Genomic DNA, 23,962 nt, shown 5'->3' with positions numbered 1-23,962 from the left:
GTTTCATTCCATTTTTCATTTTTTCTTGCCTTCTTCTGTACAATTACTAATTCATCCAACCTAAAGAGCAAAGCGACATGAACATGCGTTCAAGGTTTTCTCAGCCACTTTTCCAACTAAAAATAGCATATACTGCTCTTGATGACGTTTTCATATCATTTTAAATATGTACCATTCAAAGTCGCCTTCATTTTATTAGAGATTAACGAAATTTAAATTAATATTCAAAATCAAAAATGAAATTAACATTTTTCTTAATCAAAAGTTGTTCATGAATAATCTTTTTTCAATATTTCCTTATCTGAAATTCATAAAAAATCATAAAATCATAAAATTTAAGAGTTTGAGAGAAGAACTTTTACTAAAATCAAAGTACTGATTGCTGGTGACTTTCGTAGCTGGCTTCAAAAATAGGGTCATGATGTAAAAATTAATAGATGCAGCATATCGAGAACGTAAAAAACTTTCCTCTTCAAAAAAAAAACCATTAACAAAGTCAAGCGTGCGTTGAGAATTTCTCAACATGGCGGGTTCTAGGGGGGGTTAGGAGCAAGAGAGGGTCGTAAGGTTTGTCAGAAGCGGAGAAAAAAAGGAAGAGAACAAGGAGAAAAAGACAAAGGGTTAGTTGATGTTAAATAAACTCATATTAAGGGATGCAAAATCCTGGAAAAATAGATGATTTTTTTTAAATAATTTTTTTTTAAATTTTGGTGTGTTTTTAAATTTTAAATTTTAAAATTGCATAATTTTTAGCCGAGTACTGGTTGGAGAAAATCCGAAATAAAAGAAGGAAATTGAGATTATGATCAATCATGAGAGGGAACGTGAGTACGAAAGCAAGAAAAAGAGTGTGTATTACACTATGCTTTCTGAACGAAGTTTACGGTAAATTTTTTAGAAAAAAATTCACAAAAAAGGATGGAAAATATTGAGTGCGAGGGAAAGAATCAAAACGAGTGACTAGTAGTGAAGAGTATTCGACATTTACAGTCAACTATCAATATAAGAACAAACCATCGAATACTTGAATAAATACAACGCATTATAATAACGTGATAAAGGTTCCGAATGTAACGAAATGGGGAGCAAATACATAATTTTAAATGAACGTGGCTAAATAAAAAATTTGACCCTCCTAAAAATTCGACTTGCTTTCATAGCTATCAAATCTAAGAGTTACGAATTCCTGTATTATTATTTTGAATGAAAGAAATGAAACTAACCAGAGATAATTTCGTATTGGGCACTAAGTGGCCATAAAGGACAAACTTCAGTTCTTTCATAGTTTGAACATTGCTTCAGCGCTCCTTAATTACAACAAATTAAATATATTATGTGCTATATTACTAAAATTCCCGTTGATTCAGTGAATCATTGCAGTCGATGGCGCTTTCGGTGATCAGGGATCAATCCCAGAGAAATGTGTGATTTTTGCATTTAGCGTTTAGGAGTTGACGTTTAGGAGAGCACATCTCTCATCTAACAATGATGAATTTTTATGCTGTCATCCAAAAAAGCAATTTCGAAGCACTTACTGAGTGAAAACAAGACATCTACAGCCATTATTAGCGATAAAATTAGTACAAAGTAGGTTCCACGAGTTAATAGGTTCCACGAGCTAAATAACGACGCTAAATGTAAATTTCATGCAATAAAATGTTTGCGAAACTGTAGAGCAAGATTTTATCTATATTCGTATGACGTTTTTTGCTTCTAATTTCTCTGGTTTTTTTTTGAAACCTAGTTCAGAAAAATTCCGAATTTTTCCTCAAATTTTCAAGTTCTTCCCAACTACATAGCTTTAGAGAGAACCAGAACACCTACAGAGATCAAAATTTGCAGATAAGGGTTTTTCTTGATGCTCTATCAAATTATGGTACCAAATTTTTTAATTGCGTCACCGTAATTTTGCAATGAGAAAAATGCGAAATTTCAGATTTTCGGTCAAAATTTGTACGATTTCCAACAGAGTCCAATTACACAGCTCTTATAGCATTGCATTCTTATTCGCTCGCACAAAACAATGGAAACATGTTATATTAGTAGCGAAAACCGTTTTTACCCTTATGTGTTGTTGTTGTTGTTGTTGTGTAAAATTTAGGCGAAATTCTAGTAAGCTCTGTTCCATTTTTTGTTTTATGGCAGTGACTGACGGTGTTTTCAATAAATAAATAAATAAATGTCTTTCATTTGTGTACCGCTACATCGTATTCTGTCGTCAGGATGTAAAACCGCTTCTAGGTGCATCGGAAATTTCTCGAATAATCCGATTGCAAGGACACACGAAGATCCCCATTCCTAGCATCTCCTAATGCTTTAACTTTACAGTTACAGACCTCAAACTTTTGATTTTGGCATCTGAGTTTTGCATTACTGTTTTTCATATAAAATATATGTCATTAATAATATAATGTATAACATATGTCTCTTATTAACGTTCGTTTTGCTTTTTGTGCTTTTACATAGGTCATAGTAGTTTTTTTTCATCACTTATCATAGGTCAACAGACGACTTTCAAAAATGCATATTTCAAGTACGGAATGTGCCAATCCGTTCCTCAGTGATCTCACACAAAAAATCCTCGGAGTAGAAACAATTCTTCTATGTATAATCTCTTTATTTCTTCAATTGCTCATGTTAAAGGTATGTGTTATCTACGAAACTTTATCCATTGGTATGTGATGCATCAGTGCAAAATGCGTAGTGGTCGAGTCAAAAGGTCTGAAACCTGGTGCACTTGCGTAAACGGCTGTCATCGAGACGGAACCATCGCTCATCTGCGTAGTTCGGTTGCAAAAAGCAAAGGTCCCATTTCGGATGCAACCGCCTAGCCTCCCGCGCCAATTCCAGCGTAGCCGCTTACACAGTAGGCAATGAGATCCGGGTCGCTCTGATCCTACTATTTGAAATAACGTGGTTAGAACTGTTTATCTGCTTAGCTGGAAAAAGTGTACATGATAGGAATTTCAATATAAAACAAATTCACGTAGAACATGTAATTGATCACAGGTCATTAAAGGATTAGAGAAATATTTTGAACAAAGTTAGTGAGTGCGAGAAAATAGAGCCTCATTTTGATTTTTGTGTATTTTCCTTGTTACCCCAGAAGACCAGGCTTGTGAAATATCATAAAATAAACAATAAAGCTTGTACTCGTTCTCGAATTGTTTGTACAGTTCATGGAAATGTTAATAGGAATAGCATTTTGTCATTTCTATCCCCTACTAGCGATGTAGTGCCCTGAAAAGTCACTTATTTTGATATTCCTAGCTAAAACTTCACCGTCTACTTATATTTGGCAGTCGTATAAAAATAAAGGATTTTTTTTTCCGCCAGAACAATGCTCTCTCACCCATGAGTCAGCGCTTACAAGCCCACAGTTTAACTAGGAAATCTTGAGGTGACTCTTCAATTATTTTCCAGATTCTCTATAGAATTTTCTGCTCTCAGTATTGAAGATACACCTCTAGAGGATAAAAAGGATAAAGTCACTGTCGTATGAATCCACCCCGAATGCGCCAGCGTTGAGGTTTTGGAACGCGTGTTAGCCTATAGAATAACTTGCGTTAGCAAGCGGATAATCAATTCAGAGTCTTTCTCCTTCCAGAAAGGTCTGCTACCAATTTGTGGACCCCAGAGGAATGAAAGGGTTGGTTTGCACTAGGGCGGTTTCGAATCCTCGGCCGTGTGGCTACAACGGACCTTTAACCGACTTTCCCACACCCGTTCTCTATACGCTTCTCTATACGATTATCCGCTTTCTGAGTTGCCCTACTTATCTAAAGAAACGTAGGAAAGGTCTAAAGGTCTTGCCACACCGAACTACCACAAAAGGTACCATAATATCGTTTCTAATTTGCGAGAGAAGGCGCCGCAACGACAAATGAGAAGTAGAGACAGCGTCCGTAACTCGATAAGAGCCTTCGCATCCGCAGACACGATGGGTAAGCGTGCTTTCGTAAACGTGGCACGTTCTTAGGTGCATCGTATATTCCTGAGAAAAAACCCAACACACTCAGTTTTGTGGTATACTTTATCCATATAAGCATTAGTGAGTTACTAAAATAGCCAGACACCTAGAAGGTGCTTCAACTGAAAAATCCTTAATGGAGATTATTGAAAAGCCAATCTTTAACAGTTGAAAAAATATTTTTATATCTGTATTCTCAAGTGGGAGATATTACTGTACCGGAAAACGTAAATAATTTACAGGTATCATGCAAATTTTGTGGATGGAAATCCGATTTTTCTTACGTACTGTTGTGTATGATGAGTGTAGTGGGAATGGTTTTTTATGTTATTGAATTAATCGGCCATATCCGGTTCACCATGCTTGCTTCACCATCGGACATAGATAGGGTTTGCATTTCAGTAATAAAAAAAAACGTTAATCCTCTTCTTTTTTTATGGAGTAAATAGAGCATTACATCTACATATTTCTATTTATTTCTATCTAGTAGTTTTTTTTTTGCAATCCCCTATTTTTAGTTCATTGGAGCGAATTTCTTGGCTACGATATTCACAAACAGTATGATTGGCGTTTTATTAATGGCACATCGTTTTATTTACACTATAATCCCGTTCAAGGCAGCAAGAATCCTTAATCCGACTTTTCTTAAAGTCAGGCAAAGAATTTCCCTGAATCATTCAGGATCTGATTAATCTTTCCGTTTACTTTTATGTTTAGATGGATATGGCCTTAGTTGTGTGTTTTTTTATTTCTCTCCTATGCTTTCTATGTACACCAATGGCTGGTGTGATGTTCTGTTCACAATCGATGGCAAGACACATTATGGAGCTTCCTTTAAAATTTTTAATAGACTGGTAAGGAGTTCAGTAGGAGACGATGTACGCTCTAGTACCCCAGCCTTACTAAGAGCTACATGATTAAACGATTTTATCACCTGAGAACCTAAAAGACCTAAAACAAGAGATTTCAGGATGAATACGATCTCTAACTACATGGTAGGAGTCTGTACTGTCATAACATATACATTACTAGCAGGAGTTCTTATTGCACGAGGAAATATTAGGTTGAGAAATAATGCAGAACTGCGAATGATGATACAGGTAAGTTTTTTTTTTGTATTTTACAGAACAAATCATTGAATCGCTAAACGTTCACACGTATTATTGTGGATTTGGAGGAAAGATTTCGTGAAAATTTTCTACGAGTTCGATTGGAGCGCGCCAGCCGTATGTACGCTATTTTTTAAAACATTTCTACAGAAGGAAATAGAATTTCCTCCTTTCGATGAGCACACTTGGGCACTATCTACTGCCCCAACGTTAAAAGCATCACCCCACGAATTTGTTGTGCGGATTCCAGATGGAGTATTCGTATACGGGATCGTAGATTATGGTTTAGGAGTATGATTCTGTCCATTTCTTCCTAATTGCCCTAAAAAACGGTCCGGAAGCGCGTGCATACGGCTGGGGCGCTCCAATCGAACTCGTTGTAGAAAATAGCGCTCCGGAGCGATCGAAGCCGCATCTTCTTCCTGGCCGTTTTTTTTAACGACAATTAGGAAGAAATGGGTAGAATCAAATTCCTTCCTATAATCTACGACTCCGTGTAAGCATAACCCACCTGAAACCAGCACAACCCCAGATTCGTGGGGTGATGCCCTTAAGGAAGAAACCTGCTATCGTTGTCTGAAGATAGCTGGATAAATTTCTGTGATATATTTGCGTAGCCTGCGTTTTTGAAACGACTGTAGACCCGTAGACCCCTCACACCTTTGATCGCGCGGACCATAGCATCTTCTCCATCTTCTTTTTCTTAGTTCTCTCAGAGTTTTCATAGAAAAAATTAACAGATTTGGTAGCAATGGTGAGGAGACGAGAAGAAAACGGAATTTGCAAGTAGATCACATAGAACTACGAGTGAATATCGACAAATTTGATTTGTTGTTCCCGTTCGCCTTCATTATGCTCCTCGCTATTAAAAAGACACTCAATGGAATTGATCGAAAAACTGTTTAGATTGCTATGATGTCAACAATTGGAGTCTTCTACTTCCTCTCTTGGGAATTCCACCGTTTTCTAAACTTGGATCCTGTTATCGATACTATCATCTACGAAAATTTTACGTTATTTTTCTACGATGCTGTTGCTCTCCCTTATTTACTGCTGAACAGGTAGGATGGATTATTTTCGACCTCTCCACTCGCTGGGGCAGGGATACCCAGACATTCTGGGCCGTAGATCATGTTATAGGGGGTTCACTTACAAAAGGATTGTTTGCTCTGGCCCATAAAAATTGGATTTTTATTTAAAAAAAAGCAATATGCAACGAAACCACTATCTGCAAAAACACTGCCACCTCTAATATTTCTTGTTTTTCAGCACTTTTCGAAAACAATTTCTTGCGATTTTTCAAAAGAATGGCACTATTTGTTCGACGGAAGCAGTGATCCGCAAAAATATTTTCGTCCTTTCGGTAACTAGGGCCGAATGATTAGAAGAACGAACTGGGTCTGCATCATAAGACATCTATCTTCTTTTCGGTTTCTATATGTACAGTATGAGATACATCTTTTGTTCGCACAGTCGCCAGGTATTCTGTTTATTTATTTGTTCAAGAAATAAATAAATATTTGATGCGGGTGTTGTGCAGTTGTTGAAAGATTCCCCTGCGATTGCATGGTCGATGGTTCGGAACCGCTGTAGAGTCGACTGACCTTTTTGTCCCTCTGGGGTTAACAAATTGGCGTCGGACTTGTCTGGGAGAATAAAAAGAGTGGCTTAGCACTCGACCAGTTCACCCCACTCATTATATAAGCTAGATGTGCGCAAACCTCAAACTATTCTGAAGTTGAAGTGAACAAGTGAAGGCATCCCTAGCTGGCTGATCAACCCTGAACCCTTCGCTCTTTATCTCTTATTCATCTATTCATACATTCAACTTCATTTTCTCAGAAGAAGCACCGATTCGTAACTAATCAACCTTTTTCTCCATTTCACATTCAATCACTGTGTATTCTAGCTTTGAAAATGAGTAGAGAATCAGAATAGAATGTGCTACCCGGTCAAGCAAATGTAAGTCGCGGTGCCTCTATTTTCGCTTCGAAATAATTTCGTTCGTCAGATCGTGATAGTGCAGTGCACTTTTCAAATGTTGTTGACCGAAGAATCAATTTTTTTTTCAATACATAAGCAAGCCTCTCCTCACTTTTTTCTGCTCTTATGCTACTTCTGCAGGGCGAGTGTAGTGTAGCGGTTAGAGGTTCCGCTCCCTGCACCATCAATCGGGGGTCGAATCCGCCTTAGTGCTCACCAAGCTTTTCATCCCTCCGGGGTCGATAAATTGGTACCAGACTTGTCTGGGAGGATAAAAACACTGACTTGACACATCGGCTGAGCCACCGCAAGTCATTGTGTAGGCCAGTTACACTTTTGTGAACCTCAAACGATTCTGAATTCTGAACGCGGTGGCGATCCAAAGCGAATTGACTAACGCCAGACACTTTATCCACTTTATAGTACTTGTGTGCACTTCAACTAGTGTTAATTTTTGAATTGGTTCTTATAAGAAATTTATTTCAACCCATTTTTTCCCGTGCGTTACAGAACTTGCAGCAAATAAATACAGTCGGTGTACAACGGATGGTTGAATAACTACGAGAACGTTCTCCACTGAGTTTGAGTGAAGTTAGGTTATAAAAGCAGAAATTATTTTTTCTAGTGTCTCATTGTTTGAATAGTGTTATTCCACAAATTTGCGATGCGAGATGCGATGCGGCGCGTGCACAAGGCTGGCGCGCTCCCATCGAACTCGTTGTGGAAAATAGCGCGCCAGATCGCTCGAAGCCGTATCTTCCGGGCCGTTTTTTTTTACGGCAATTAGGAAGAAATGGACGGAATCACCCTGCTCTCCATAATCTACTATCCCGTATACGAATACTCCACCTGAAATCCGTACCACCTCAGATTCGTGGGGTGATGCCTTTAAAAGTGTTAGTCCACGTAATCGAACTCCTAGTCCCCACAAAGTTCTAGGGTTTGCAAAAACTTCTCCACACGGTTCTCTACCGATGTTGCGCCAGTCACAATAAAGGTAAGCTGTTTACTCAGGAATATTTCTTCTACAAGCAATGATTTGAAGGAAATTTTTCGAATACGACTTCAAAAAGGAAAAGTTCGTAATTTTGATGATAACGGATAACCTTTTGAACAGTTTATATAGTTAACTAGGAGTTCCAGTGGTTTCCAACAAAGCGTCGATCGGAATCCTTCGTTCTTCTTGGCTACTTTCAACCCACTACAAGACGATTTTCCACACTGAGACTCATTCAAACCTTATCTAACAGAAAAGAGAGGTTCACACGTATTTTAAAGCATTGGCTTAGCAATAACCACAGCGATTCTATATATTTCACAACGAATCTTGCTTAACCCCCTAGGATTTCCGTGCCTCCTATCGAAGGATTCGATTTCCTCCCGCTAACCTCATACATTTCTTTCCTTTTCTTAATCCGATTATTCAATTTTAAAAACCTTAATTTCAGAAAAAATTTTAAAACCGCCAAATTCCAAAAAAAAAATAGAACTAAAAATTTACAATATTAACAAAACCGAAGGCACATAACAGTAGCAAATGCCTAGATCGAAAATAATACAGATAATGGTTATGAATATTCTTAGCAGAAGCAACAGAATGAAAGAGCATATTCAGCGTATGGTAAAAAAAAACGCATGAATTTTTTTTTCTCAAAAAAAAAGAAAAAGAAAAAGCTTGGGCACAGATGAAAAAAAACAGAAGCTAGATAGAATCAGTTTTTAAAATGACGTACGTACGAAATAAACGATGAGGAGAGAGATATGTTGGTCACGCACAACAAATTACCCTTTAAAGAATATTAAATAATGACTAGTGCATAAGATCACCACAATTAATCAATAATGCTAATTAGAAATTGTTGAAATTGTTCTGATGCTTCATTAAAACCAATTTTTCATTTTTTAGAAAAAAATTCTTTTCTTAAAATATATGCAGACAGACAACTCTCTACAAAAGTCGGCAGACTTGTTGTAAATGGAGACATGTGGGTAAGGATAAGGTCTCGAGTGGAAAATCAGAATGAACAAATGGTTGTGAATTAAATGGTTGTAGATAGGTTCCCATTACAATTAATGTATTCTGATCTTCAGCTGTTTCACCGTTAGCCGCTGCTCGTTCATTGAGACGTCGTTGAATCATTACGAGCAGTTCAGCGTCAATATCTCTTTCTTCAAAATTATCAGATGGTGCGTAGTGTTGGAGGATCGCAATCACCTGTAGGAGCTACAGTACGTAACGAACGGTAAACATAAAAATCGCACTGACTACTGTACTGAGGAACGGTTGATTGATCTCATTGATCGTTTGATTTGCGATCGATGCGAGAAGATATGTATGTACATAGCTCACCTGTCGTGGTTTCAATCGACTTGTCATCTCTCCGCAAAGTGTTTCAATGTTTGACTCGTCTTTTCGGCTCTGGAACAGTTCGTCATCGGTTGTTATGTATCGATTTATGTGTCAAATCAATAAATAAATTTCAGAAATTTATTAATTTAATCAATCAATAAAGGCATCACTCCATGAATCTGAAGTGTTACGGGTTTCAGGTGGAGTATTCGTATAGGGGATCGTAGATTATGGAGAGAAGGGCGATTCCGTCCATTTCTTCCTAATTGACGTAAAAAAACCGGCCCGGAAGATACGGCTTCGAGCATTCCGGCGCGCTACTTTCTACAATGAGTTCGATTGGAGCGCGCCAGCCTTGTGCACGCGCCGCATCTTCCGGGCCGTTTTTTACGGCAGTTAGGAAGAAATGGACGGAATCACCCCCTCTCCTTAATCTATGATCCCGTATAAGAAAACTCCACCTAAAATCCGCCATGTACCACCTCAGATTCGTGGGGTGATTCCTTCAAGCAAATAAATTCCTTAGTGGCTTTTCGAGTAACAACAGATCTATGTACTTGTAATCGAATCTTCTTCATAAACAAAAAAAATGATAATTAAATTTAAAAAATAACAAAAAATAAAAATAAACAATGAATATATAAAACAAAATAAGTGGTCTTTCAAAAATAGATTGGCTACTTTACTAAGGGGACCTAAAAACCCTCAAGAAAAAAAAAGAAGAGGAAAAAACCTTCAAAAACTAACCTGTAGAAGATGGCATGCCTGCACAAGCGGTTCTAGCGCATCACGATATGCGCCGAGACTTTTCGAGAACAGCCACGATTGAATTTCGGTGACATTGTGCCTGAATTCGAAAAGATTTAACAAATCTTAATTTTTTAGCTAACAAACAGAACAGATTTAAAAAAAAGATATGTTTTACACCAAAATACTATAGATCTATGGTTAATTTTTCACTATTTAAAAAAAATGATTTGCAGGATACAAGGTGGAATTATATGAACATCTCATAGTATTCTTAAGGAATTACTGTATTTTTATTGTGAAGAAAATTAAATGATAAATTTCCCAACGTCAATATATACGAAAAGAAAACATCTCACTTGATTTGTATAGCTTTTTCAAAATTGCATAACTCTTTTCTGAACATTAAATGATTCAAGGAAAGAGCACATATCCAGCTTGAAATTTGTCCAAAAACTTGTCCAAGTAGCACTTGATCAGCACCGTATACTGTTAGCTTCGCATGAACGTAGTTCAACTGGAAATAAATTTATTTTATTCCTAAGTAGTCAAGTATTTCACAAAAAAAAACCTATTTTGAAAAGAAAAACAAACAAAGTTCAGTAGATCGTCGAGCCCCTTTTTTGCCGCTTCACGAGATATTTCACGTATCTGTGGTTTAGCTCCGGTAGGTACACCAACATCGCTTGTTGTCTCATGTTGGAGAATACCCGGTACTGGAAATGAAGGATTTTTATGGAATATCAACAATTCTTCATAGTTTTTTGAAACCATCCACAATTTTTTTTTACAAGAAGTAATTTTTACCGATTTTCGGGCTTAAAATCGGTTCAATCGCCCGTTTCATGAGATTCTGATAACATTCCTCAACCCGTAGTCGAAGCTGATCCCGAATTGGACTGATATCGAAGGATTGTAGTCGATGACTGTTCTGTTTCTCGGTATTTGCAGCAGTCCATTCCTGGAAAAGATTTGGATGGATGTGTTTACATAGCGATAGAGATAAATAAAAAACAAACAAACAAATAAATATTTATTTGGCCACCAGGAGGATAGCGTAAGGTCAGCTGAACGTACCGGTTCCGCTTTTTCACCGCTGTATTGTCGAAGTAAATTGAACAACCTCCATGTGTTCACCAACCATAACGACAATACATCCATATCGTGCGAACGCTGAACAATACACAAATTGTTGATGGATTGATCTCGTACAATTATCGATTGATTAAGTGGAATTCTCGATGGTTCCAAATTCATTGTCACAACCACCTAAGGATCACCACAATACGCTACTGCGACTACTCGACCTTGAGCGCGCACCGATCTCAACTAAACTCTTGTAAATGGCATTTAGTTACCAATAAAGGTTGAGAAGGTAGTCTGGAGGTCAACGGGAGAGAAAAAAAAACAGAAAGGAGAGGACTGATTCACCTTGTGCTACGTTTAGAAGTATCCCACTAAAATTAGCAAACTGCGTTCCATCCGGAGGTCAACGGAAAAAAAAGAACGAAAGGGCACAGGGACTGGATCAAACGGGTCACGCTTTTACCATTGGGGTTCTTATCTTCCTAACTTTTGGGGTTAAAGGAAATTTCTGTAATATGAACGCTAATTGTTAGTTTAATTATTATTATTATTATTATTATTATTATTATATTTTAATGCTATTATTATTATTACTAATTCTTAATTTTATGCGTTAAAATTCTGGTGTAATTCTTGAATCATATAACGGCCAATTATTTTTAGAAAATTCCCCCCCCTTTCAATCCTGCCAATTATTTTTCTGGGTCTACATTCCGTTTCATGTTCTCGTCTTTGTTTCTACGAATATTTTTGTAACCACCATAGAAACATTGTAATGATTCCCAAAATAAAAGTGAAAAAAGTTAAAATCACGTTAGGCAATTGATAGTAAGAAAGAATTCCAATGAATTGTCCTTGTATTTCTTTGAATTTTTTTCAAGGTAAAATCACTAAGTTCAAATATTTGATTAGATTCGTTCCCTCAGCGATCAATTTAACTTCCCTAAAGGCCATTCTGTTCTCCTAAATTCTAAATAAACGTATTTAAAACCAGTAAGTTAGCTGAGCATGGTACCGCGCAGCTGTTCTAAAATTTCACGTGACTTTTCACGACAACACACGCTACACTCTCATTTTTCTTTACGTTTTCTTCAATTACTTCTTTCTGTAAATATTTTCTTTTAAAGAGAGCCGAGCTAACCCTAAATTAAGCTTAAAATTAATTTTCTAAAGTCATTCATCACTATTTGGTCATTTGGAATGAGAGCGACTAGAAATTTTCGTAATATCATCGTTTTTTTTTGTTTTAAAAGAAACTAAATTTATGTTATATTTAAAGATATATCAAAATAGAGTTTGTTTTCAATCAAGCGGGGCAGAAAACTCTTCTTCACTTCACAGTTTCAGGTCAACTTATCGACTTTAAAAAGATTAAATCGAGCGAATGTGCAATTTTTTGATATCACAACTTTGATTTTATTTTTTGAATTTGTTCAAATATTCTTTATATATCGATAAAACGATAGAAGTCTGCAAAATCTTCGTAAAAATAGATTTTAAAAAAACTATTTCAACTCAACTATTTCAAATTAACACTTTCAGAGAAACCCGTAATGACTGGCACCAAGCAATTAAAAGATGATTTCTTTTCCTTAGTGGATGTGCCAAAACCTATTGAAAGTTCCAGCAAAATCCAAAAAAAAGAAACAAACTGAAATCTTGTTATGAAATTGAACTAAAACTTATGTTATGAATTTGAACTCAACAATACTCATTTCTGATAGCGTCCTTTCATATTTTTTTCCATATTTTTTTCACTTATTTTTATTTTCGCACTCATTTCATATTTTCCCTCCAACGGGGAAAAAAACAGAAAAAATCCATCCTATGTACTTCATTTAACCTTTTTAACAATTTGTTTCTTACCGTGACCGTATCCTTAAGCATAATATGTAGCGTAGAGAACAATCCGGTGAGCGCCGTTTCGTCATGCGCATGATCGTAATATCGGAATGCGGATAGAATCACATACGCTGGGAATGCTTTTGTTAGTAGACGAGCCAGACGAGGTTTTAGATCTAAAACAGAAGTAAAAAAAAACATCGTGCTGTGTTTATATCGATTTCTTGTGAGAAAAAAAACCCATAAATTTTTATGATCACTAACCACAAATAAGAATTCGAGTAAATTCTGGCACATTGAACACTTCAAGCAACGCTGAATGTTCGACACCTTCTTTCGATAACGTTTCCAGACGTATCACTTCAGAATCCGCTGTGTTATCTGCAATTTAACGTCAATAAAACGGTTTCAAGTACAAGAAAACCAAGATAAAGAGAAGAAACATTTAAAATAAACAAATGAAAAAATAAAAAAAAACGGTTTCAAGCACAAGAAAAGCAAAAAAGAAGAGAAAATTTAAAATGAATGAACGAGAAATAAACAATAAAATAAATAAAAATAATAAAATACATGGAAAAATAAATAAAAGAGGGTTGAAATAGTTTTAAGCAACATGAAGAGGTTCTGTTTGAACAGAAAAATATAAACTCATTTAAAAATACACAACAAAAAATAAGGAAAAATAAATAATACAAAATTAAAACACCATTTTATAAAAAGCTGTTAAGAACAGAGTTTAAACTCGTGAGAAAGACGTGATTCATTTAAAATACATAACAAAAAATAAGAAAAAAATTAGTGATACGGAATTATAACACATATTTAATTATTACTATTATTATTATTAAATTATTATTATTATTTATTAAATCACATATTAAACACTTCATAACAAGCTGTTAGGAACGGACTTTAAAACCCGTGAAAAAGGCGTGATTCATTTAAAAGCACATAGCAAAAAATAAGAAAAAAATATTTATTATTTTTTATATTTAGAATATTTAGAAAATATTTATTATTTAGAGAAAAGAAGAAAAGAAAGAAATTATACGAAATCAAAACACCACTTTATAAGAAGCTGTTGGGAACGGAGTTTAAAACCCGTATGAAAGACGTGATTCATTTAAAAGCACATAGCAAAAAATAAGAAAAAATATTTATCATTTATTATATTTAGAATATTTAGAAAATAGTTAGAGAAAAGAAGAAAAGAAAGAAATTATACAAAATCAAAACACCACTTTATAAGAAGCTGTTGGGAACGGAGTTTAAAACCCGTACGAAAGACGTGATCCAGCCGTAGCGCACTCCTACGACGTATCCCTTCGAGTAGTGTTTGTCCATTAAGTGGAAGAGTGGTGGTGGAGCGCACTCGAGGTTGACGAGGAACTAGCGCAGGAATTCGGCTACGCGTTTACGAAAACCGTTCTTTCGTTCTTTTTTTCCCGCTTATAAAATACACATTCTTAAACAGACGAACAGAAAAAAAAAGACGAACAAGCACAGATTACTATGATCGAAGCACTGGTTATTCGTTGACATTTGTTCGTCGGATTATCGTTCGCGGGCACAAAACAGGCTACAGCGCAACAAGGACTGGAAGCGATTAATTCATCTGGACAACCACTTACCGTACTCCAAAGAGAGGGAGAAAGAGAGAGAGAGAGAGGATTTTCAATGAAATCAGAGTCTGTTCTTCAAATTCTTTCGAAAAATAGTAGGATGTGGATGTTTCTCGAAGAAAAAGAAAGGATAAAAATTACAAATTGAAAAATTCCAAAATTCTAAAAATAAAAAATAAAATATTCTAAATTCTAAAACTCTAAAAATGAAAATTTTAAGATTCCAAAGAGAAAAATTCTAATTTTTGATTTGATTCAATTTCCAATAACGAAAAATCTTCCTCTACGAAGCTCACTTTTATCTCTTTTAAAAATATAATAAAAATAAATAAAAATGTAATAAATATAATATCCTGGCATATATTTAACGCGATTTCCCCTAGGACATAAAGCACTGAGTCAGACGACAAGAGAAAAGAATCATTTTTCTAAAAATTTGTTTAAGAGAAACGTACGAATTAGGATGCTTAGATGGGATTTACATCGAATATCGAGAAAGATTAACATTTTCCGTAAATATTATAACTGTCCTTAACATTTAGAAACACTTAATGTGAGCAAAAAAAAAAAATGTAAATCACTATCAATAATCGACTGCGTCATGTTCATCGTTACAAGAAAAAAAACTACAGATCCCTTTGTTAGACTTTGTTGACTTCCCCCTTGTTTTATGATCGGCTGCTGCAGAAAGCCAGGATAGCAATACAAAGGTTCCACTTCAAAACCTGTTAATATGAATGGGTATCCAGGAGAAAGAAGGAAAGTCTTATTCCTGAATGAAGTGAAGCGCTTCATAGAAATGACTTTTCCACAGCATTAATCGATTTCTATAGCATATAAAGATCGTAAAACACATGATTGAAGCCAGATATCCTGATAATCTGATAGATTCGCACACTTTTTTTGATCTTGGCGGATAAAACTATTTTTTTTTCGGGAATAAACGACTGCAGTTACAATAAATAGGTGTTGAAACATTACATATATTAAAAAAAGGTTGGAACGGGACGATTCAATACAGTATTCCTACAGTAAACGACGATCAGTCCAATAAATGAAACTAATAGGAAAGTATTGGTATGAATGAATTAATAGGAATATGTGGTAAAGTACGACAAGGCGAGCAATTATGAGAATATTTAAAAAAAAAATGATTTTCACCTATTGTTAGAATAATGAATTCAAAGATAAAGATGAAAACCAGGTTTTCGAAAGGAAATGTGAAAATGAGGACACAGCACATTATATATGGTAGATAAAAGTTTTTTTTTCTTTCAAAATTTTCCTCTAACAAAAGCAAAATAGAAAAATGTAAAGTGTTGTAAAGTGACCTGAATATGTTTCACAAAGTTAGGAGACCTTTTAATTTATAAAGCTGTTTTGATTTAAAAAAAAGTATTTTGTAACGATCTCAGGAGTAACAATAAGCGGGGAGCTTCATTTACCTTTATTTATCTATGGTATGGGTACCCTTATCTGACCTAATCTATGGACTGGGTACGGGTGGGTAGTTTTAGATGCTCCTCAAAGGCATCACCCCACGAATCTGAGGTGGTTCAGATTTCAGGTGGAGTATTCGTACATGGGATCGCAGATTATGGAGAGAAGGGTGATTCTTTCCATTTCTCCCTAATTGCCGTAAAAAAAAACGGCCGGGACGATACGGCCTCAAGCGATCCGGCGCGCTATTTTCTACAACGAGTTCGATTGGAGCGCGCCAGCCGTGTGCACGCGCCGCATCTTCCGGACCGTTTTTTACGGCAATTGGGAAGAAATGGACGGAATCACCCCCTCTCCATAATCTACTATGCCGTATACGAATACTCCACCTGAAATCCGTACCACCTCAGAATCGTGGGGTGATGAATTTAAAAGTCGGATGACAAACACATCGTAGAGAGTGACACTGGAGCTGAGTAAAACAAGAGAAAATCTGAGAATCTCTGTCTTTCATGCGAAATGATCTGTAAATTTTCAATCTTTAAATTTATGACTGTAAAATCTGTAAATTGTGGACTCATCTGGAATTCTAACGCAGTTTAGTCAGCAAATATGAACCAGAAATTAACAAAGAAAAATCAGAAAAGTCAACATAGCGACATTTACTATGTATTCAGCAAAAAAGTTCAAGAACACAAAAAAAAATCCGTGAGGAAAATCTACCGCAGGCTATGAAGAAAAGAATTCACAGCTCAGGAACTCCTCGCTTCAAGTAGTAATTAAATAAACTAATTAACTTTCAGTAGTAATTAACTAAGCTAATTTATGCTTATAAGCGTTTCAATTTTATTCATAGAACTCCATTTTAATGTTCAGAGAATCTCATTTTAAGGTGAAAAATATTATTTGTCGAGAATAAGGTTCTGGATAAGGCGAGCGCTCACCCACACTTTACTAATTAGGTAAATTTTCTTTTTTTTTTTCTTGCCGAAAAAAGTTCAAAATGAGAATAAACGTACTCAGCGACAACCCGAGTCCCCCAGTGTATCCTCGCAGCTGAGCGCGAGCTTCTGTGAGTTCTTCCGTTTGACGTGATAATTTCTCGTTCAGTGACTGAAGAAAACAGAAAATTTCTCACCGGATCATCGAAAAAAAATATAAATGCACCAAAATATAAAGTGTCTGGGAATAAATCGATCAGAAACGCGACAACTCGTCCACTTCAATTCAGAACCTCCCGAGGTTCACGAACGCGTGTCTAGTCTATACAATTACTTGCGGAGGCTTGCCAATGTATCAAGTCAGTGATTTCTCCTCCCAGAAAATTCTGGTAAAAAATTTATCGACCACGGGAGAATGGAAGACTTTATTGGCGCCAGGGCGGTTTCGAACCATCAATCGATCGCGCGGTCAAAGCGGAACCTCTTACCAACTGCGTTACACCCGTCTCATCAATGCATCGAAAAATAACTAATCAATAAATTGACCATCCATAAATGATTAGCTAGAGGTGGGAAAAACGTAAAAAGAGAATATGGGCACGTACCAAGTTCTCCGCCGTCAATGAATTAAGACGACCATGAACATCACGGACAGCATCCTCCACTGAACATTCCGATGGTCTCTGAAATTAGTAAATAGTAATTATTAGAAACAACTCAAATGAGAAATTTCTTCTAGAAAATTTTCTTTTGAAGGGATTGGTCACGTGTGTGCCAATCAATAACTACAGTATAGCAGTGGGAAATTAGGGCTGACACGATTTCTGATTATCTCAATCTCCTCCGATGTTTCCGCTACGGTTAATTGGACCACTAAACGGACACTTGGGGGTTTTTTTGTCATTCGGCAACCACACACAGACACAAAAAAGAGACATTACGCTTGAATGCTGCTATACCCCGAAGAGACCGGTCAATTAATTTCCATCCATCGATTTATCCCTTCGGCTATTTCTTTTTCTACTTCTTTTTCCGAGAAATGCATTCCACGGAGGTACGCTCCTCTCTTCTCCATTCCGACTGATTCCGAAAAATCAAGGTATCGAGGTTCGAGGAGTCCGGAGATTGTGCTGCTGCTCGGATAATTTCTTCCAGATGTTATAACTGCTTATTCAAACCATTATCTCTATGGGAAATTTTCCAAGAAAATGGTAGAAATAATTCAGAATTATGTCCATCACAATTAGAAAAAAGTGGAAAAAGGTTATTGCTAGATGAAATTAAAGTCATAACCCCCACGAATCTGGGGTTTCAGGTGAATTGTGTCTGTACGGGGTCGTAAATTATGGGAAGGAGGGTGATTCCGTTCATTTCTTCCTAATTCCCGTAAAAACGGCTTGGAAGATCCGGCTTCGAGCGTTCCGGGGCGCTATTTTCTACAACGAGTTCGATTGGAGCGCGCCAGCCTTGTGCACACGCCGCATTCCTGGGGTGATGTCTTTAAACTTGTTGTCAGATCAGGTGAAACTCAATATCTAGGACAAAAAAAAAGGTTTTAAATAAAACCTTACGTATTTTTCCCCCACCATATCTCCGATTATTTCCGTAACAAATTAGAAATGGACACTATTATAGATTTTCTTAAGCATAACTATCAACTAATGAGGATTCATGCTAGAAAATTCTATTTCCTTCCCAAATAACCGAATAATGATGCAAACCTTGCTCGTCTGGTTGCTACTCGCCGCGTCCTCCTCATCAAAATCACCATAGGTCATGCAATAATAGTCAGGTGGACGACTCATAATCGCCTCCACCATATTAATCCAATGTTAAGCGGATAATCAACGCTGGTTCGTAACAACACGTGACCGGTACACTTATAATCACTGAACGGTGACCAGAAATATAATTAGAGAATCGACCGAGAAAAATTTCACGAAACAGCGGCAGCAACAAAATGAGCGGGGGGAAACTTCGGAAGAAAGTCGAAAAAGTGGAAGAAAAAGCTGTCTCTGGAGAGTGACAGAGCAGTGATTTGTCACCGACGGTCACATATGTCAATATGGCGACTGTGCCATCGCCTGCGAGCTTTGCGGTTGCAAGATTAATGTTCTTCAGACGCAGCGCTGCTCGAAAAAAGCGACGAGGGCGAGGCGATGAGGTCGTCATTCTTTCAGCGAAGCGATAAGAGTGCAGCACACAGGATGTGAAACAAGGAAATCCATAAAAATCGAACCGTTGCTTTTACGATGAGATTTCGTTAACGATTTAGGTGATTCAACTGTTTGTTTTAGTAAAATGTGCAGTGAAGTGAAACAGTGCTGAATTATGTACACTAGCAAGAGGAATACTGAGAAAAAAAAAACAATGTGGATCAATCATGATGGCGAATTCTTCAAGTCTACACAAAAGATGTTGCTGAATCCAATTCCGAGACAGTTTTGAAATTCTTGGAAGCACTGGGAATGTAAATAAATAAAATACACATGTAAAATTTGATGTTTTAACTTTGGAGCATGACCATGCCCATTTCTGGACCTGCTGCTATCAGTTAGACAAGGAGAACAGAAAATCAGTAAATTTTTTTCTTCTCAAAATTATACTTCCACTTCATTTTTTCCTATTTTATTTGTAAATAATGGATATAGAAAGAAACTACAAGATCCATGCAAAAGCCATTTTTTCAATGAAAAAAATTAAAAAAAGAAAGAGTGCGAGTGAGTAAATTAAAGACGTCTACGAGTTAGAGGTTAGCAATATGTCAGGATATCGACGATAGAGCAAATTTTTACAGTAAAAAAAACTATTCAAAGCGTACCTGTGTCACGTAAAACAATACAAAGACTACAAACTCATTACTGTAATCGTAACCTCCTCTAGAATTTCGAAGATTTCTCAAATGAACGTTGTAAACAGCAATGCAGAACCAGGATTTGACGAAACGGTGCAAAAAGTCTCAACTAATGCGACTTATAAGGGACTTTTAGGAGATTAAGAAAGATAAAACAGTAGCTCTCAGACAAGAGGAGGGTTATTGTAGGAATCCATATGTAATGATGGACTATACAGCACTGTCAATTCTTTAAACCTAGTTGCTAGGTGGGAGAGAAAATTCTGTCCGTTTTCCCAAACATATTTCCTCTGTAAATTTATTTTTCTTCGCTACACTACCTTATACGTACTTTTTAAAGTCTGACTTCCTCCTCTACATACATGTGTGTTTTCATCGTTTTTATGCATTTTAATTGCATTAAGGTTCCACATGGAAATAATTGAGCAAAAAACTACAACATTAATAGTTATTTCCTAACTTTTTTTTCCATTTCCTCTCCATCATTGCCAGGCTGATTTCTGTCGAAGAGACATAAATAAGCGAACTAATAGGTAGTAGCAGTAGGCCTCAATGTTATAAAAAGCACAAAAACAAACTTACAAAAAAATATGAATAAAAAAAACTGGAAGAGTACCGTAAACTACGTATTCCTTCTGGTTTTCTATAGTTTTCTTTTCAAATAGTTGTTCTATAGTTTTTTTTTTTCAAATAATTAACCGTACAAGTAATTATTTACTCTTTTACTCTGTTAAAAAGTTGATATTTCGAAGAATTCACTACTAAGCACTAAGTCTACTAAGTCAACTTACAGTTGCTTACAATTTCTCTATAAAATTTATGCTAAAGGAAAATTGGAAGAGAAAGATGGGAAAAACCTTTCTCTACAACGCAACAATATGTACAGTTGAGCTATCGACGTTCATATTTTGCTTTTCCTACGCCCATAATGCAAGACCCTAGAAAATCAATATCCAACAGGAATTATCGGTATGACCAAGAAAATGGTCACAATACCATTATTACATAAACATAATATAAAAATTAAAATAAATATAAAATAAAAATAATATAATACAATAATAATAATATAATGCAACTATAATAATATAATAATAAGCATAAATACACAAATAAATAGTATGGTGCAGTTATAATAATGTAATAATAAGTATAAATACACAAATAAATAGTACAGTAATATAATATAAAAAACGAGAGCCTACCGGGACTCTTCTTTCTCTTTTTTTTTCTAATCTCTATTTTTTCCCCTAATCAAGGAATCGGGTAGTTAATTTGAAGACTATGTATGTATAGAAAGTAGAGAAATGGCAATAAGTGCATAACGACAGAAGAGGACCGGAAAAAAAAAACGTTCTGACAGGTTTATGGAGATGATTAATATAACCAGAGAGAGAGAAAAAAAAAAGGGTGATTTCATTTCGTCTCAGCTGTACAGAGAATCACAAACAGCTACATACGTACGTATGTAACTGCGTGTTTGATACGTGCTGACTGCAAATCATTTGCGCACAAAATCTGCGCAAACACACGGAAAAAAAAACAACGGTTTTTTCCTCGTTGCATGGCATTAGAAATTGTTTAGCTTCCTGTTTCACATTTTCAAGTGAGTCATCACGAAACTACATACAGACGGGCGATAGCATCAAATTTCAAATGTCCATTTTTTTTCTCTCGTTCTATAAAATTCTAAATCACACTAGAATCTTAAATAAGGCAGAAATTATCCTCACATCTTTCTAAGACACATAGAGATGTGTTTTTCTCGTAGAAAAAAGATTATTTGTGTGAAATTTTGCTCGGCTCGATTTCCTATGAGCATAGATACATATGTATCGTTTTACAGCTTGTTTATTCGTATTTGATATCGAAATCGCCAAAATAGTAAATAATCTAAGACGCCATTAAAAATACGGTCACTAATCACTATTACTATCAATTATATTAATTATGACCTTAATTATTATTAAATTATTATTATTATTATTATTATCATTATTATTATTATTATTATTATTATTATTGTTATTATTATTATTATTATTATTGTTATTAAATCATGACCAACATCACAAGACATCAGATTATTATAATGTCACTAATTTAAAATACATCTTCAATAAACTCCCTTTTTTTTGGTTTTCCGAACTTGCTTTTTTGATTTTTTACTAAGCTTAGTTTTCGATACAGTAGTAGATACAGTAAGATCCAATATGGATTTGAATTTTCCAAACCCCCTACTCCCAAAGAAGGGTTTCTAGGTAAATAATAGAGTGAAGACTGAAGTAGTAAATAAATAAAATAAAAGTAATGTAAATAATAAAAATAAATAAATATTTACTAATGCTGTATTTTTTATGCGAAATCATAAAATCGAAATCGAATTTATAAAGAAAATCCAATTAAATCATAAAAAAAATCATAAATTTTATCCTAACTTTTCCTGAAAAAGTCACTGAATCTTAAAAAATAAAAATAAATAAAATATGACATATTTAAGCTTAAACCCCGCCCTAGAGTGTAGTGTTTGAGAAATGGATGAGGTATGAGGTATCAACAAGAGGGATTCCTCTCAGGTGTGCTTAAATACGCCTCTCAGCTGGATGCGTTGCTAAGGAATCCACGCATATTTTGGCGATTTCGATATCAAATACGAATAAAAAAGCTGTAAAACGATACATATGTATGTATGTTCATGGGAAATCGAGCCGAGCAAAATTTCACACAAATAATTTTCTTCTGCGAGAAAAAAAACACCTCTAGTATTTGAATCCGAAGAAGTAAGTGTCTACGTCTTGCAAGCGAAACAATGGAGAAATTCTATCTATTTTCTGTCTCTCACGATCGATTTCCGCAGAATTTCGTTCAGAACGCTCAGTATAAATCTCTAAAGATCTGCGAAAGTGAACGGCTAGTTTTTTTTTCAGCGCTCTCAGCTGACTCATAACACCGTTCTGCGCCGTGTTTCTTGATGTTCAGCGAAATTTCTGCACGAACTGCAAAACCGGTGAGAAATGTTTTCGTACTTTCAAGAAAATCGCTGAGCGAAAGTTTTTTTTCCCTCTTACTCGTATATCATAATCTGTTTAACTCTACTCTTGGGATTACTCGAAGAAAAATAGGAATACACTTTCTGAGGGGAAAAAAAGAGAGAAAAATCGAAAAATATACATATTGTTGAGTGGCGAAATGTTTTCGAGGGAAAAGTACACATAATATAGAAAGTACATACATACGATGTTAGCACTCAAAAATGGCTAAATTCAGAATTTTCACAAAAATAATGGATGAAAGAACCATTTATCAAGCGGCGGCTTCATCGATTATAAAAGAAAAATTATCTTGCCGCGAATCATTTTTTGAAAAAAAAAGATGGAAAAAATTTTCCGATAAGTGAAGCTATGCATGGCTTTGTGTGTCGATTGAGGTGAAATGACAGCGGAGAGAAATAGGGAGGAGAAACGAAAATAGAACAAAGGAAGCTTGTCGGAAAATTAGGGGATGAAAGAAAAAAAAACCGAAGAAAGCAACTAGAAAGGTGTACCAGGCACCACAACTCTGCCAAGGCAATACGAATGTTGGGAAGAGATCAGTTGCCCCCGTAATTACTCCCCGAGTAGAATCCACGATAGTCCCAATTTTACAATGATGTGTAGTCACGGATATAGAACATATTATGGGCGTAATGAGGTCATCACTTTCGCCGAAAGAACAAAAAAAAAGAGGCGGCGAGTAGGAGGAGAAGGCGATGTCGATCGAATGGATCGTGTTTTACCACAGACAGACACACCGACACACACCAAGTGGCGGATATCCGTGAAAAATGATACATACGGTCGCCGATGTAACCATTCATGATCGAATATGGAGCGGTGAGAAGAAATTTCCTGGAAGATTTCTTGCGATGAGATCACTTTCAGCGTCGCCTACGTAGAAAATTTATGAACAAAACGTCCGGCGGGAGGTGGTGGATGGGAACAGGTATGGAGGCGCTTATGAGTAGCACAGAAAATCAATA

The 23,962-nt window shown here is 35.9% G+C and overlaps 2 protein-coding genes across 3 annotated transcripts in view; one reads left to right on the top strand and one right to left on the bottom strand.

Annotated features, from left to right (window-relative positions):
- Positions 1-2,520: 2,520 nt before the first annotated feature.
- On the top strand, positions 2,521-5,376 carry RB195_013024 (uncharacterized protein; the record flags this gene model as incomplete). The annotated part of the gene is made up of 6 exons (XM_064202665.1): positions 2,521-2,643; positions 4,213-4,359; positions 4,489-4,620; positions 4,688-4,824; positions 4,941-5,070; positions 5,230-5,376. 6 exons carry the CDS (start codon positions 2,521-2,523, stop codon positions 5,374-5,376), a joined length of 816 nt encoding a protein of 271 aa, XP_064058546.1.
- A 3,634-nt stretch (positions 5,377-9,010) lies between these two features.
- The window catches only part of RB195_013023 (uncharacterized protein), a gene marked incomplete at both ends in the record, with an annotated part of 40,584 nt that continues 25,632 nt past the window's right edge, over positions 9,011-23,962 (bottom strand). Inside the window, 12 exons of one of the 2 annotated variants that reach the window (XM_013444832.2) lie at positions 9,011-9,277; positions 9,413-9,481; positions 10,160-10,259; positions 10,519-10,676; positions 10,754-10,875; positions 10,967-11,120; positions 11,237-11,332; positions 13,112-13,263; positions 13,352-13,468; positions 17,169-17,262; positions 17,696-17,773; positions 18,812-18,910. In XM_013444832.2, coding sequence (XP_013300286.2) covers positions 9,011-9,277; positions 9,413-9,481; positions 10,160-10,259; positions 10,519-10,676; positions 10,754-10,875; positions 10,967-11,120; positions 11,237-11,332; positions 13,112-13,263; positions 13,352-13,468; positions 17,169-17,262; positions 17,696-17,773; positions 18,812-18,910 — 1,506 coding nt within the window. Of the gene's footprint in view, positions 9,278-9,412; positions 9,482-10,159; positions 10,260-10,518; positions 10,677-10,753; positions 10,876-10,966; positions 11,121-11,236; positions 11,333-13,111; positions 13,264-13,351; positions 13,469-17,168; positions 17,263-17,695; positions 17,774-18,811; positions 18,911-23,962 lie in introns of those variants that run through there. The other variant, XM_064202664.1, reaches the window with a different exon arrangement.

The sequence above is a fragment of the Necator americanus genome, chromosome V (assembly GCF_031761385.1).
Source record: "Necator americanus strain Aroian chromosome V, whole genome shotgun sequence".
NCBI lineage: Eukaryota > Metazoa > Nematoda > Chromadorea > Rhabditida > Ancylostomatidae > Necator > Necator americanus.
Note: the sequence above shows the minus strand (reverse complement) of the source record. Positions and strands in the feature narration are given on the sequence as shown.